Raw genomic sequence first — 17,893 nt, 5'->3', positions numbered from 1 at the left:
GAGTCCTGGGAAGAACACCTTACCCATGTAGGGGTGGTTCTGGACAAGATTCGGGCCGCTGGCCTGACCTTGAAACCAGACAAGTGCCATCTAGGTATGGCTGAAGTACAGTACTTGGGTCACCGAGTGGCGTGTGGGAGACAGAGACCGGAGCCAGCCAAGGTAGAGGCTGTGGCTAAGTGGCCCACACCTATCACTAAGACCCAAGTACTAGCCTTCCTGGGGACGGCCGGGTATTACCGACGTTTTGTCCCAGACTACAGTACTATCGCCAAGCCCCTGACTGACCTGACTAAAAAGAACCTCCCCAAACAGGTCCTGTGGTCTCCAGCTTGTGAAGCCGCGTTTCAGGCACTGAAGCAGGCCCTTGTGAATGCCCCTGTCTTGGCTGCCCCAGTCCCTAACAAACGTTTTCTCATTCATACCGATGCTTCCATGTATGGACTGGGGGCTGTACTGAGTCAAGTCGGGGAGGATGGAGGAGAGCACCCTGTCGCATACCTAAGCAGAAAGTTGTTACCTCGGGAAGTGAGTTATGCGGCAGTAGAGAAGGAATGTTTAGCCCTGGTCTGGGCACTGAAGAAGTTGAACCCTTATCTATACGGACAGGAATTTTCCCTCATAACGGACCACAATCCCTTAGTCTGGCTTAACCGGGTCTCAGGAGACAATGGTAGATTGCTGAGGTGGAGTTTAGCCCTCCAGCCCTATAACTTCACCATCAGCTACCAGCCCGGTAAGCTAAACGGGAATGCAGATGGATTGTCCCGGCAAACTGACATGCCTACCACCTCCTAGTCCGGTCATCCCCAGGTTGACCCGCCAAAGGGTCAAGCCGGGTCTGCCGGAGTGTTCCACAAGGGGGGAGCTATGTGACAGACCCTTCTGTCAGGACTGAAGGAGTTAACTGTGTTTAGCTTTAAGAAGCTAATTTCTAAAGACAGGTTGCTGGCTACAGCCATAATTTAGTTAGTGATAAGAATTCCATTGTTTGATCACCCTCAGAGAGAAAACGCCAAAGTGATAAGAAGAGCCCAGAGTGTCTTGTGGTTAAAGTATTCAAGTAATGTAATTCTATTGTTTCATAAAAGGGCGTCTTCCCCTTTTTTATCTAATGTACAAGAGTCTTTCAACCCCCCCATCTGGGGTCAAAACCTGTATAAATACTAGGCATTCAGCCTTTAATAAATATATTCTTTTTTAAACCTGAAATGTGGAGCTTGGTCTCATGTTTGCAGGGAAACTGATTGAGGTTGTGAAGTGCTGATTCTGTATGCAGGACATTGTTCCCTGGTACTAACCCTTGGTACACTGTTGGTACCGTAACACTAATGAATACATATACGGATACTAATGAATACATATACGGATACCAATGAATACATATACGGATACTAATGAATACATATACGGATACCAATGAATACATATACAGATACTAATGAATACATATATGGATACTAATGAACACATATACGGATACTAATGAATTCATATACGGATACTAATGAATACATATACGGATACCAATGAATACATATACGGATACTAATGAATACATATACGGATACCAATGAATACATATACAGATACTAATGAATACATATATGTATACTAATGAACACATATACGGATACTAATGAATTCATATACGGATACCAATGAATACATATACGGATACTAATGAATTCATATACGGATACTAATGAATACATATACGGATACTAATGAATACATATACGGATACCAATGAATACATATACGGATACTAATGAATACATATACGGATACCAATGAATACATATACAGATACTAATGAATACATATATGGATACTAATGAACACATATACGGATACTAATGAATTCATATACGGATACCAATGAATACATATACGGATACCAATGAATACATATACAGATACTAATGAATACATATACAGATACCAATGAATACATATACGGATACCAATGAATACATATACAGATACTAATGAATACATATATGGATACTAATGAATACATATACGGATACTAATGAATACATATACGGATACCAATGAATACATATACAGATACTAATGAATACATATATGGATACTAATGAACACATATACGGATACTAATGAATTTATATACGGATACTAATGAATACATATACGGATACCAATGAATTCATATATGGATACTAATGAATACATATACGGATACCAATGAATACATATACAGATACCAATGAATACATATACGGATACCAATGAATACATATACAGATACTAATGAATACATATACAGATACTAATGAATACATATATGGATACTAATGAACACATATACGAATACTAATGAATTCATATACGGATACTAATGAATACATATACGGATACCAATGAATACATATACGGATACTGATGAATACATATACGGATACCAATGAATACATATACAGATACTAATGAATACATATATGGATACTAATGAACACATATACGGATACTAATGAATTCATATACGGATACCAATGAATACATATACAGATACTAATGAATACATATATGGATACTAATGAATACATATACGGATACTAATGAATACATATACGGATACCAATGAATACATATACGGATACTAATGAATACATATACGGATACTAATGAATTCATATACGGATACTAATGAATACATATACGGATACCAATGAACACATATACAGATACTAATGAACACATATACAGATACCAATGAATACATATACAGATACTAATGAATACATATACAGATACTAATGAATACATATACAGATACTAATGAATACATATACGGATACTAATGAATACATATACGGATACCAATGAATACATATACAGATACCAATGAACACATATACAGATACTAATGAATACATATACGGATACCAATGAATACATATACAGATACAAATGAATACATATACAGATACTAATGAATACATATACGGATACTAATGAATACATATACAGATACCAATGAACACATATACAGATACTAATGAACACATATACAGATACTAATGAATACATATACGGATACTAAAGAATACATATACGGATACTAATGAATACATATACGGATACTAATGAATACATATACGGATACCAATGAATACATATACGGATACTAATGAATACATATACGGATACTACTAATGAATACATATACGGATACTAAAGAATACATATACGGATACTAATGAATACATATACGGATACCAATGAATACATATACGGATACTAATGAATACATATACGGATACCAATGAATACATATACAGATACTAATGAATACATATACGGATACCAATGAATACATATACGGATACTAATGAATACATATACGGATACCAATGAATACATATACGGATACTAATGAATACATATACGGATACTACTAATGAATACATATACGGATACTAAAGAATACATATACGGATACTAATGAACACATATACGGATACTAATGAACACATATACGGATACTAAAGAATACATATACGGATACTAATGAATACATATACGGATACTAATGAATACATATACGGATACTAATGAACACATATACGGATACTAATGAATACATATACGGATACTAAAGAATACATATACAGATACTAATGAATACATATACGGATACTAATGAACACATATATAAATACTAATGAATACATATACAGATACTAATGAATACATATACAGATACTAATGAACACATATATAAATACTAATGAATACATATACAGATACTAATGAATACATATACGGATACTAAAGAATACATATACAGATACTATGAACACATATACTGATACTAATGAACACATATACGGATACTAAAGAATACATATACGGATACTAATGAATACATATACGGATACTAATGAATACATATACGGATACTAATGAACACATATACGGATACTAATGAATACATATACGGATACTAAAGAATACATATACAGATACTAATGAATACATATACGGATACTAATGAATACATATACGGATACTAATGAATACATATACGGATACTAATGAATACATATACAGATACTAATGAATACATATACAGATACTAATGAACACATATACAGATACTAATGAATACATATACAGATACCAATGAACACATATATAAATACTAATGAATACATATACAGATACTAATGAACACATATATAAATACTAATGAATACATATACAGATACTAATGAATACATATACAGATACTAATGAATACATATACAGATACAAATGAACACATATACGGATACTAATGAATTCATATACGGATACTAATGAATACATATACAGATACTTATGAATACATATACAGATACAAATGAATACATATACAGATACTAATGAACACATATACGGATACTAATGAACACATATACAGATACTAATGAACACATATATAAATACTAATGAATACATATACAGATACTAATGAACACATATATAAATACTAATGAATACATATACAGATACTAATGAATACATATACAGATACTAATGAACACATATACGGATACTAATGAACACATATACGGATACTAATGAACACATATACAGATACTAATGAACACATATACGGATACTAATGAATTCATATACGGATACTAATGAATACATATACAGATACTAATGAATACATATACAGATACTAATGAATACATATACGGATACTAATGTACACATATACGGATACTAATGTACACATATACGGATACTAATGAATACATATACAGATACTAATGAATACATATACAGATACTAATGTACACATATACGGATACTAATGAATACATATACAGATACTAATGAATACATATACAGATACTAATGTACACATATACGGATACTAATGAATACATATACAGATACTAATGAACACATATACAGATACTAATGAACACATATACAGATACTAATGAACACATATACGGATACCAATGAATACTTATACAGATACTAATGAATACATATACAGATACTAATGAATACATATACAGATACTAATGAATACATATACAGATACTAATGTACACATATACGGATACTAATGAACACATATACGGATACGTACAGTATTTAGTTGCAAGTGCAGATTTACCAGTTGACTCTTACAAATAAATGAGGAATCATATTGGGCACCAGACTGATTGTGTTATGCACCTGCTGTGCTTTAAAACAGAAAATTCAATTAAGAAATTAGTCTGAAAATAATTAGGCATGATGTATAATGTTTTTATAATTATTGTTAATGTTATGTCCTCTTGTTTTTAGTTATTATAATTATCCTATCTGCCTGGCCATATTAATAGAAGCAGTGATTAATAGTGCGGTAAACTTGTATAAATTATACTTGGACGTTTCTTTACCCCCCCCCCCCCCTCCTCCCAACCAGTAAAATATCCTTGTTTTCAGTTTTGCTTAAGGCAGCAAGATTCTCAGGTGTAGCGGAGGAGCTGCCAAACTTTGAAATGGAACATTTATTTATTAAACACTTCTGAGTGGTTGCAACATGTGTTTATGTGTAATCTGCTGTTAAGAAATATTTGTACACCTTGTTTTTTGCCATTGAATTCTGTATTTATTTTAATACCTCATAGACCTCTCAGCTGCTTATTACATTGTGAATCATCTCCTCCTTTTGCAAATGCATAATTGGTTTTGTATCTATAACATGGCTTCATAGTGGTGCATAGCTTGTATCTTACCTAACTGCTAGAGTGTACTTTTATCAGTGTTCTCTCTAAGGCCAGTTTTGTGAGTGGCCCAGCAGTGAAACTGTTAATAGGGGAACCATACCTTGCTGTCTGCATTGTGTAGTGGTTGCTAATTGCTCTAATTAACTCTTTCACTGCTGGACCACTCACAAAACTGGCCTTAGAGGGAACATTTTTTTATAGAGCTCCCTTTCTCAATGCTCAACCTCTGCTTGATTTATTTTCGTGCTTAACTGTTTGTAAGTGTATTTGTGCTCAGGATAATCTATATCTATTTGTCCTAAATTTAGTTAGCAACTCCCCAATCAAATTAACCTTTCATGGTTCAGATAAGTCATTAAATTATCTTCCTAACTTGTTGGGCGCTAGCTTGTGATTGGTGGCTACTCACATACCATTTGTTATTGACAGCTAGCTCCCAGTAGTGCATTTCTGTGCGGAAGCTGACTTTAACTATGTGTTTAACCTGCATTAACATGTGTATGTAAAGTCTGTAAAACATAAATAGAAATCTATCACAGGCAGACAACAGATAGATAGATAGATAAATAGATAGATATATAGACAGACACAGACAGACAAACTGACAGATAGATAGACATACAGACAGACGGATAGACATGTTTGAAACAACATTCATGTGTTTAAATTGAGCATTTTGTTGACCCAGTGCTATGATGTGGATACAAAGTGTCTGAGTATGTTTGTAAGGGTACACAGTATGTTTAGCATCAGATATTCAGTGGACCGGTCTATTTAGAGCCATACTGAAATTTTGTATTTCTCAGCGCTCAGAATATTAAAAAAATGAGTTTGCATTTATCCACCATCTACTGCATATCCTGTAGCAGGAATCTGTCTCACAATGGACAATTTATCATTTGCTTCTTTAGTCTAGGTCTGGTGTCTTGAGGTCATAATTAGCCACGGGGTTTAATGTGATCCACCGTACCAAATTACTAATCATGGTATAAAAACCTTAATCATTTCTTGCCTCAGTTATTGCAAGCCCTTGTAATAAAGGTTACAATTACATTTCACTAATCCAGTCCATCATGTGCTATATGACAATATTTATTTGTAATATAAAAAGAGAACACAGCGCATATAAATGTGATGTATTCTGAGCTGACATCTGCCCCAGATGTTGTATTGAAAATAGAATATTTAACCCCTTTTCAATGTGTTGCAGACCTCTTAGTCTTTTAAAGGGGTAAGGATACCTAGTCCAGATGATTTATATCTAAAAAGGTTTCTACTGTTTGTAATTAAATGGGCATTAAACTTAAATTTAAATCCCACATAACAATTTCTAGTATATATAGTAAAAGAATATATCCAATGTTTTCTTTAACTGTAATTTACCTCTGCAATTATGTCTGTGTTTCCACTTTTACCAGGGAAGCTGGAATAAATTCTTAATTCTTAAGTATGCTACTTTCTGACCCTGCTACAAGCTACATGGAGAGAAAAAAAAAGAGTCTTTTCCAATTCCTTCAGCGTTATTGTTACCCTTTTGCAGCAGTGCAATAAAAAATTGCTGTAACACGGCAGTTAGAGCATATATTTTTTTTTCATTGTATGTCCCTTTAACCACTGATATGTAGTCCACAAATTTGAATGTTCCTTTAAATTTAAAATTCCCAATAAGGTTTTTTCATTTAATGTAATCCCCTGGTAGTTTTTGATGAAGACGTGAATCAGTTCACTCACCCCAGACAGCGGACTCTGTAGAGCTCACAGATAATTTAGCATTTTCTGATTTTTATATTTTAGAGTCACATAGACACAAAAAGCGCCTCTCAGATGTTTGAACTGATTAAGAAGAAACTGAAGCACACAGATGGCTACCCGTACCTACTCTCTATCCTTCAGCACTGTTTGCAGATGCCATGTAAGTACATTCTCCTATTTGTATGTTATCTAACATTCTGGAAACTATTATAGTACACTGGGTAAAAAATCCTTCATTAAAGGGACATTGTACAGATACTAGATTTTTCTTTTCATAAATGTTTTGTAGATAATCCATTTTTATAGCCCATCTGGGAATGTGTTTTTTGAACAATGTATAGTTTTGTTTATTTTTTAATAACATTGTGCTGATTTCCATACTCCTAACCAAGCCACAAAGTATCAGATGTAGACTGAAGTCTGCAGATTCCTGCTTTCTCCTTTGTTTAATGGGTCTTTTCATATGCAGGGGAGGGGGGGTGTCTGCTCTTACTGCTTTCTCAACCCCTTTCAGTGGGTGTCCCAGCCTAACCTCATCAACAGTGCTAAACAGGCAGATTATAAGTACATTTTTAAAGGTTTTATACTGGATTTTTAGATCAGGGTCTGTGCATATTCTTCTTTATAGTAGCATCTATTACATGCAGTTATATGAAAATGTATGTATACTGTCCCTTTAATGGATATTTGCATCACATCTTTGCAGCTATTTCAGACATTATCCTTTTTTTATTAACATATTAGCAAAGGTACAGATTTATTTTAAAGTGTACTGGCAGTTAGCAATTACATCTCAACTTGTTTCTATGGGGCTGATTTATCATGGCCCGATTTGGGCCAAATTCCCTTGTTTTCGGGCGAGCCTTTAGGCTCATCGGAAACAGGAGTTAAGAAGCAGCGATCTTAAAGGGACACTGAACCCAAATTTTTTCTTTTGTGATTCAGATAGAGCATGCAATTTTAGCAACTTTCTAATTTACTCATATTATCAAATATCCTTCATTCTCTTGGTATCTTTATTTGAAATGCAAGAATGTAAGTTTAGATGCCGGCCCATTTTTGGTGAACAACCTGAGTTGTTCTTGCTGATTGGTAGATAAATTCATCCACCAATGAACAAGTGCTTTCCAGGGTTCTGAACCAAACAAATAGCTTAGATGCCTTCTTTTTCAAATAAAGATAGCAAGAGAACGAAGAAAAATTGATAATAGAAGTAAATTAGAAAGTTGCTTAAAATTGCATGCTCTATCTGAATTACTAAAGAAAAAATTTGGGTTCAGTGTCCCTTTAAGACCGCTGCTCCTTAACTCGTCCGTTGTGGACATCAATCTGCCCGATCTTGTACGATCGGGTTGATTGACACCTCCTGCTAGCGGCCAGTTGGCCGTGAATCTACAGGTGGTGGCATTGCACAAGTAGTTCACCAGAACTGCATGTTCATATGGTGTTTTTGTGAAAGCAAAGGGTGTAACAGATGTTACAGACAGGAACTCTGGAGTATTTATTTGACATTGTATTGTTGTAGTGACATTGTATTTTTGTAGTGATATTGTATTGTTGTAGTGACATTGTATTGTTGTAGTGACATTGTATTGTTGTAGTTACACTGTATTGTTGTAGTGACATTGTATTGTTGTAGTGACATTGTATTGTTGCAGTGACATTGTATTGTTGTAGTGACACTGTATTGTTGTAGTGACATTGTATTGTTGTAGTGACATTGTGCTGACAGTGCTGAAATTTGAATCTGTAACATGGGAACAAAATAGATGTTTGTTCATCCTAGCTCAGTTGTTGGTTCACTGTCCAGTCCAACTGTGATTAGATTACATGTAAAGGACAATTAATAACGCAGAGTGTGTCATCTTGCCCTCAGACTTAAACAAAGCATACATAGTAAGTGATACATTTGTGCATAAACCCAATTATCCAATATAACGTTATAGTCATAGAAACATAGAATTTGACAGTAGATAAGAATCAAAAGGCCCATCAAGTCTACCAAACTCCAGTAAAGGAATTGTTTGGAAGACCTTAGTGTTAAGTAGCGGCTAGATTACGAGTTTTGCAGTAAGAGCGGCTCGGTGCTAACTTGCAAGTTATTGTCACTGCTCACCTCCCTATAGCGCTGCTATTACAGGTTTTCATAAACCCGGCGTTAGCAGGCAATATGTCAGCGTTGAGCAAAATTGAGCTCCATACCGCACTCAAATACCAGCGCTGCTTTGAGCTGGTTTTACGTGCTCATGCACGATTTCCCCATAGACATCAATGGGGAGAGCCGGCTAAAAAAAAGCCTAACACCTGCAATAAAGGAGCGTAAAGCTCCGTAACGCAGCCCCATTGATTCCTATGGGGAAAGAAAATTTATGTTTACACCTAACACCCTAACATAAACCCCAAGTCTAAACACCCCTAATCTGCTGCCCCCGACATCGCCGACACCTACATTACACTTATTTACCCCTAATCTGCCGCCCCCGACACCGCCGCCACCTACATTATACTTATTAACCCCTAATCTGCCGTCCCCAATGTCTCAGCCACCCACCTACACTTATTAACCCCTAATCTGCTGCCCCCAATGTCGTCGCTACCTACACTTATTAATCCCTAATCTTCCGCCCCCAACGTCGCCGCAACTATACTAAATTTATTAACCCCTAAACCTAAGCCCAAGTCTAACCCTAACCCTAACACCCCTAACTTTAATATAATTAAAATAAATCTAATTAAAAATTTCTATCATTAACCAAATTATTCCTATTTAAAACTAAATACCTATAAAATAAACCCTAAGCTAGCTACAATATAACTAATAGTAACATTGTAGCTATTTTACGGCTAGATTTGGAGTTTTGTCGGTAACGACCCGAAAAGCTAACGCCGGCTTTTTTCTGGTCGCACCATAAAAATAACTATGGTATTGAGATTCCACATAAAGGCTGCGTTAGGCTCCAAAAAAGGAGCGTAGAGCATATTTAACGCAGCTTCAACTCTCGATACCAGAGTTGCTTACGCAAGCGGCCAGCCTCAAAAACGTGCTCATGCACGATTCCCCCATAGGAAACAATGGGGCTGTTTGAGCTGAAAAAAAACCTAACACCTGCAAAAAAGCTGCGTTCAGCTCCTAACGCAGCCCCATTGTTTGCTATGCGGAAACACTTCCTACGTCTGCACCTAACACCCTAACATGTACCCCGAGTCTAAACACCCCTAACCTTACACTTATTAACCCCTAATCTGCCGCCCCCGCTATTGCTGACCCCTGCATATTATTATTAACCCCTAATCTGCCGCTCCGTAAACCGCCGCTACTTACATTATCCCTATGTACCCCTAATCTGCTGGCCTAACATCGCCGACCCCTATATTATATTTATTAACCCCTAATCTGCCCCCCACAATGTCGCCTCCACCTGCCTACACTTATTAACCCCTAATCTGCCGAGCGGACCTGAGCGCTACTATAATAAAGTTATTAACCCCTAATCCGCCTCACTAACCCTATAATAAATAGTATTAACCCCTAATCTGCCCTCCCTAACATCGCCGACACCTAACTTCAATTATTAACCCCTAATCTGCCGACTGGAGCTCACCGCTATTCTAATAAATGTATTAACCCCTAAAGCTAAGTCTAACCCTAACACTAACACCCCCCTAAATTAAATATAATTTACATCTAACAAAATTAATTATCTCTTATTAAATAAATTATTCCTATTTAAAGCTAAATACTTACCTGTAAAATAAATCCTAATATAGCTACAATATAAATTATAATTACATTGTAGCTATTTTAGGATTAATATTTATTTTACAGGCAACTTTGTAATTATTTTAACCATGTACAATAGCTATTAAATAGTTAAGAACTATTTAATAGTTACCTAGTTAAAATAATTACAAAATTACCTGTAAAATAAATCCTAACCTAAGTTAGAATTAAACCTAACACTATACTATCATTAAATTAATTAAATAAAATACCTACAATTACCTACAATTAAACCTAACACTACACTATCAATAAATAAATTAAATACAATTCCTACAAATAACTACAATGAAATAAACTAACTAAAGTACAAAAAATAAAAAAGAACTAAGTTACAAAAAATAAAAAAATATTTACAAACATAAGAAAAATATTACAACAATTTTAAACTAATTACACCTACTCTAAGCCCCCTAATAAAATAACAAAGACCCCCAAAATAAAAAATGCCCTACCCTATTCTAAATTACTAAAGTTCAAAGCTCTTTTACCTTACCAGCTCTTAACTACTGACTTTTTTCTGCGGCTGGAGTTTTGTCGTTAGATTTCTAACGCTCACTTCAGACACGACTCTAAATACCGGAGTTAGAAAGATCCCATTGAAAAGATAGGATACGCAATTGACGTAAGGGGATCTGCGGTATGGAAAAGTCGTGGCTGAAAAGTGAGCGTTAGACCCTTTTTTGAGTGACTCCAAATACCGGAGTTAGCCTAAAACCAGCGTTAGGAGCCTCTAACGCTGGTTTTCACGTCTAACACCAAACTCCAAATCTAGCCGATAGGTTTTATTTTTTATTTCACAGCTAAGTTTGTATTTATTTTAACTAGGTAGACTAGTTAGTAAATGGTTATTAACTATTTACTAACTATCTAGTTAAAATAAATACAAATTTACCTGTAAAATAAAACCTTACCTGTCTTACACTAACACCTAACCTTACACTACAATTAAATAAATTACATTAATTAAATACATTTAACTAAATTACAAAAAAACACACTAAATTACACAAAATAAAAAAGAAATGATCAAATATTTAAACTAATTACGCCTAATCTAATAGCCCTATCAAAATAACCCCCCCCAAAAAAAAAAAAAAAAAAAAAACCCCTAGCCTACACTAAACTGCCAATAGCCCTTAAAAGGGCCTTTTTTGGGGCATTGCCCCAAAGAAATCAGCTCTTTTACCTGTAAAAAAAATACAAACAACCCCCCAACAGTAAAACCCACCACCCACACAACCAAACCCCCCAAATAAATTCCTATCTAAAAAAAACCTAAGCTCCCCATTGCCCTGAAAAGGTCATTTGGATGGGCATTGCCCTTAAAAGGGCAATTAGCTCTTTTTCGGTGCCCAAAACCTTAATCTAAAAATAAAACCCACCCAATAAACCCTTAAAAAACCTAACACTAACCCCCGAAGATCCACTTACAGTTTTTGAAGACCGGACATCCATCCTCAACGAAGCGGAAGAAGTCCTCAGCAAAGCCGGCAGAAGTCTTCATCCAAGCGGGCCGAAGTCTTCATCCAAGCCGGCAGAAGTCTTCATCCAGAGGGCATCTTCTATCTTCATCCATCCAGCGTAGAGCGGCTCAATCTTCAAGACATCCAGCGTTGAGCATCCTCTTCTGACGACGGCTAACAAAGAATGAAGGTTCCTTTAAGGGACTCATCCAAGATGGCGTCCCTTGAATTCCGATTGGCTGATAGAATTCTATCAGCCAATCGGAATTAAAAGTGAAAAAATCCTATTGGCTGATGCAATCAGCTAATAGGATTGAGCTTCAATCCTATTGGCTGATCCAATCAGCCAATAGGATTGAGCTCACATTCTATTGGCTGTTCCAAAATTTTAGCAAAAGCACAAAATTTGTATTTAAGTTACCCAGACATAAATTATATTAAATATGCACAGTGTAAATCATAATTTGATTATATGATTTTTGAAGCACCTTAACAATTTTTCCTGTATATTTTTGTGTGAGTGGTTCAGTTATTCACTTTGTATGAGGTTTAAAATACAAATGTTATTGTGCATTTTTGTAATCTGTGCATCTCCTCCCCATACCAAAATGCAGTATTCACTCCTTTGCGAGACACCCTGTTTTCTTGGTAAAAAGTGACTTTAGATCATTCCACAAGGAAAATAGACGTACTGGCAGCATTCTCTATTAATCTTTCCAGCTAAGAGACCTTTAGATCATCATTCCCTAAGCCTGAAGAAGGAATAAGATCCCCAAAACGTCACTGTACTTTACTGGGGTAAATCTAGTGAGTGCCAGCATTTCCTGAAATCTATCTATCATCTAAAAAATACACACACACACACCTATATATGTGTGTGTACTTGTATGTGTATGTATATATATATATATATGTGTGTGTGTTTATCTTTGTATGTGCATATATTTCAGCGCTGGACTCTCATTGGGCAGGGTCAGACTGATAAGCTACAGGATATTTTTTTATCTGTGAAAAGGCATAGTGTGATAAAAGACTATGTACCCTGAGTGGCACTGAAAATGAACAGGCATGGAAGTTATCCTAGCTTTTGTTCTGTCTCAGCTGAGTGCGTCTCTCTCTTTTCTTATTTATGCAAATTGCTCTTGGGTCTCCCTAAGAGTAAAAGGGGAAGCAGACGTGGACTCCTTAGAGAAATACAACTGCACCTCACTAATGAGGCCCACAGAAGGCCGAAACGTACGTCTGGGGTTTGTTGTTTCTCTTGTTCAGAGAGGAATTGCCTGGAATTTCAGCGCTGGACTGTCATTGGGCAGGGTCAGACTGATATGCTACAGGATATTTTTTCTCTGTGAAAAGGCCTAGTGTGATAAAAGAATGTGCACCCTGAGTGGCCCTGAAAATGAACAGGCATAGGGGCCCATTTATCAAGCTCCGGATGGAGCTTGAGGGCCCGTGTTTCTGGCAAACCTGCAGGCTCGCCAGAAACTGCATAACCTGTCTGCCTGCTCTGAGCAGGCGAATAGACATCGCCGCAATTCAACCCGATCAAGTACGATCGGGTTGATTGACACCCCGCTGCTGGCGGCCGATTGGCCGTGAATCTGCAGGGGGCGGCGTTGCACCAGCAGCTCACAAGATCCGCACTGTTGAATCAGGTCCAACAGACCTTTGTTAAATAGGCCCCATGGAAGTTATTCTAGCCTTGTTCTGTCTAAGCTGAGTGTCTCTCTCTCTCTCTTTTCATATATATATGTGTGTGTGTGTCTGTGTTTATGTACATATGTATGTATATGCAGTATTTTAAACTTACATTTCAATACAACACCGTTGTAGATATCTAGGTGCAGAACTCCGCTACTTGAGCGATCGTATAGCTTACCTTTGGTTTAGTGCTCATGCAATAAATGACATTTTTTTTTAGCAGTTCCCCATAGAAAAATAAAGAACTATTGATTTTAATTTGAGCAGTGTCAGTGCACAATAGTGCTAATATGTTTACGCTCTAATCTTGCCCAAAATGTTTAATTATGCATAACGTCCCCTTAGAGAGGCTGGAGTGTATTATGGGGAACGCAGAACCCTCCCATTACTACATGCTGCACAGTGATTGGCTGATATGTGCAGGAGTTAGTTTTCCATAATTGGCAGCAAAAAATGAAGTAAGATAAACAATATTAAAAATACTTTTTAAGGGGTATTTCCAATTCTTATGTAATAATGCACATTTTACTAACAAAATGACAGTTGTAAATGCTTTTAAAACATTTATTTTGCATTCAGTTGTGTAATTAAGTGAATTATTTCTGTTGCATAAATAAGAAAATGCCTTTAATGTTTCTTTAAGTATAAAAAACTGGACCTGACCTATGGTATTTTATCTTCAGATTCTTCTAGACATTTTTTTCCAGTTGCTAAAACTAATATGTGATTAATGTGTAAATAATGCATGGGTTAATGTTAGTATCTCAGGTTTACTGTGATGTCAAATGAAACAAATAGAACTGTGTGCGACATGCAGAGAAATACAAGAACATATTGTTACTATTAGATGCTGGGCGGCCAACTGCAAAAGGCCATTAAAGACAGGAAATGGCAACTGAAAAACTTATATGCTGAATTAAATTGCCGGATAATGGTGATTAAACGTATGTGAGTTTGTTTTAGTTAATTAAACAATTTAGCATATTCGCTAATGAGGCTGCAGAGTGTGGAATGGGACCCAGGGTAATATAAACCATCTGTTCTTATAGGCCAGAATTTGGGTGGCACTTCCCTGTTTGATCACAGTGCCAAGCAACTTGTTAGAAACCTGTTCTCATCACATGATGCTTTGAAATAATGGCGTTGACTTGCACTAGTATCTATAGGTTGTACAACTAGTTAGCCACCTGTTCTCATCACATGGTGCCTTGAAATAATGGTGTTGACTTGCACTAGTATCTATAGGTTGTACAACTAGTTAGCCACCTGTTCTCATCACATGGTGCCTTCAAATAATGGCGTTGACTTGCACTAGTATCTATAGGTTGTACAACTGTACTCATTGTGACGGATACCCCGGCTACCCCGACTAGGTAGCTCCGCCAAACGGGTCCTGCTTCCTCCCTGCCAACTGCAGCTATGTAGCTGGCAAGTGACCACAGCCTGTAGCCACCCCTGATGCCCGACAGCACCAGTATTCAGAGTCCCACCATGTGGCAGACTCCGGCTACCCAGACTAGGTAGCTCTGCCAGAGGGTCCTTCCTCTGCCTGGAACAGGCTGCTATGTAGCCCAGGAAAGTGATTTTAGCTGGAGCCCACCCAAATAACTAGACATACTAGCATTCAGGTGAAACATGAACTGATTATACACACAGTTCATCTTGATAAAACAGGGAGACAATGCCACAGTTTTCCCACCATTCCCACCCCTCCAGACTGACCGGCGCCTCCATAGCAACCATAGTCCCACAGAATCCCAGGACACAGTGGTGACAGTTTTGGGGTAATCCCTGGGGAGTGGCGGCCTGATTCGTTATTGGGGACCGGAGATACAGCCCGTTGAAGTTATGGGGGTAGGGGTGTCCAAAACCCCCAGGTTCCCAAAGCAGCTCCCCTCCGGAATTCCCCCACCTCCTGTCCTCCCTAGGGGCTACTAATCCCCAAAAGAGCAGAGCTCTGGGGCACATAGTTGCTGGAGCGACCAGGGGTAAACTTAGTGGGTGTCCTGCTGTCCTTTGGACAACCGGGAGTTCCAGGAGCCAGGACAGCCTGAGAGGGGTTAGGCAGGTGTCCGTGGTGAGGCGGCTGACCAGGAGTTCCAGGGGCCTGGCCAGCCTAGGAGGGTTTTCCTGGTCATACACCAACTTTTCACAAGACAAGCAAACCAAAGCTTCCAGGGATTGTGGTTGCTCTGAGGTGCCCAAAAACACTGAGAAACAACAGGGGTGAGGTTGTAGGGGGGTGGGGGGTAGCCTTAGCTGTCTGGTATCCATGACATCTCCCCCCCTCCAGTTTGGCAGACCTGACTAGACCCTTAACAGGTCAGCCTGGGGCTGTCCGATGGTGGCCCTCCACTTCTCGGTTGCTGGGAGAGGTTATCCCATCTCTCCTGAGCTTGGGGCATCCTGGGGGGCTCCTGCTGCCATTTATACCCTGCGCCCTGGGCGCAGGGATAGTCACATAAGGCAAAGTCAAGTTTGCTAAGGCCAGCTCCCAAACAATTGCTGTCCCACAAGTTCCAGTATCCTTAAGTTCCATGGCCACACTGCCTCTCTCCGGGACACTCGGTTTAGTACCGGCGGACCCACCCCAGACCAGAGGGGGAGGTTGTTCCTTGGTGGGGCAGGCAAAGCTCAGATGCCCAAACATGTGGCACCAACTGTATAAGCTTTTCTCCTCCTTGCCTAATGCAACGCCTGCCCCCGGTGAGTAATATTCCGGGACATGAAAAGGGTAGAGACCCTGCCAATCTACTGAGGGGAGAGACCGTCTGTCTCTTCTCCCAAGAAGGAGATCTACCGCTGGGGAGGGAGGTCTGCTACCTCCGCTCCATGGGAAACTGTGTTGCCTCCTCCCAGAAAGGGATTTGGCCGCTGGGGAGAGATATTGATACCCCTCTCTCCCTGCAAGGACTTCTCTGTAAGGGGAGGGAGGATGACTACCTCTGCTCCCGAAGGATGAATCTGCCTCTGGGGAAAGAGACCGACTGTCTCCTCTCCCAGAAAGGGGTTCTTCTTACGTGGAGAGAGGACAACTACCTCCGCTCCCAGGGGATGGCTCTGCCGCTGGGGAGAGAGACCGACTGTCTCCTCTCCTGGGAAGGGGTTCTGTTTACGGGGAGGGAGGACGAATACCTCCGCTCCCAGGGGATGGCTCTGCCGCTGGGGAGAAAGACCGCCTGTCTCCACTCCCGACTCCTGGCTCTGCTGCTGGGGAGAGAGACTGACTGTCTCCTCTCCCGGGAAGGGGTTCTGTTTACGGGGAGGGAGGACGACTACCTCCGCTCCCAGGGGATGGCTCTGCCGCTGGGGAGAGAGACCGACTGTCTCCTCTCCCAGCTCCTGGCTCTGCCGCTGGGGAGAGAGACCGACTGTCTCCTCTACCGGGAAGGGGTTCTTCTTACAGGGAGGAAGGATGACTACCTCTGCTCCCAGGGGATGGCTCT

The 17,893-nt window shown here is 38.4% G+C and overlaps 1 protein-coding gene across 3 annotated transcripts in view; it reads left to right on the top strand.

The window, feature by feature from the left end:
• Nucleotides 1-17,893, top strand: part of DAAM2 (dishevelled associated activator of morphogenesis 2) — a 776,135-nt gene that overhangs the window by 525,009 nt on the left and 233,233 nt on the right. For all 3 annotated transcript variants that reach the window (XM_053712672.1, XM_053712673.1, XM_053712671.1), the window contains exon 10: nucleotides 7,542-7,659. In XM_053712672.1, coding sequence (XP_053568647.1) covers nucleotides 7,542-7,659 — 118 coding nt within the window. The remainder of the gene's footprint in view (nucleotides 1-7,541; nucleotides 7,660-17,893) is intronic.

This window comes from Bombina bombina, chromosome 4 (assembly GCF_027579735.1).
Source record: "Bombina bombina isolate aBomBom1 chromosome 4, aBomBom1.pri, whole genome shotgun sequence".
Taxonomy (NCBI): domain Eukaryota; kingdom Metazoa; phylum Chordata; class Amphibia; order Anura; family Bombinatoridae; genus Bombina; species Bombina bombina.
The sequence above is the reverse complement of the archived record's forward strand: the minus strand, read 5'-3'. Positions and strand labels throughout refer to the sequence as shown.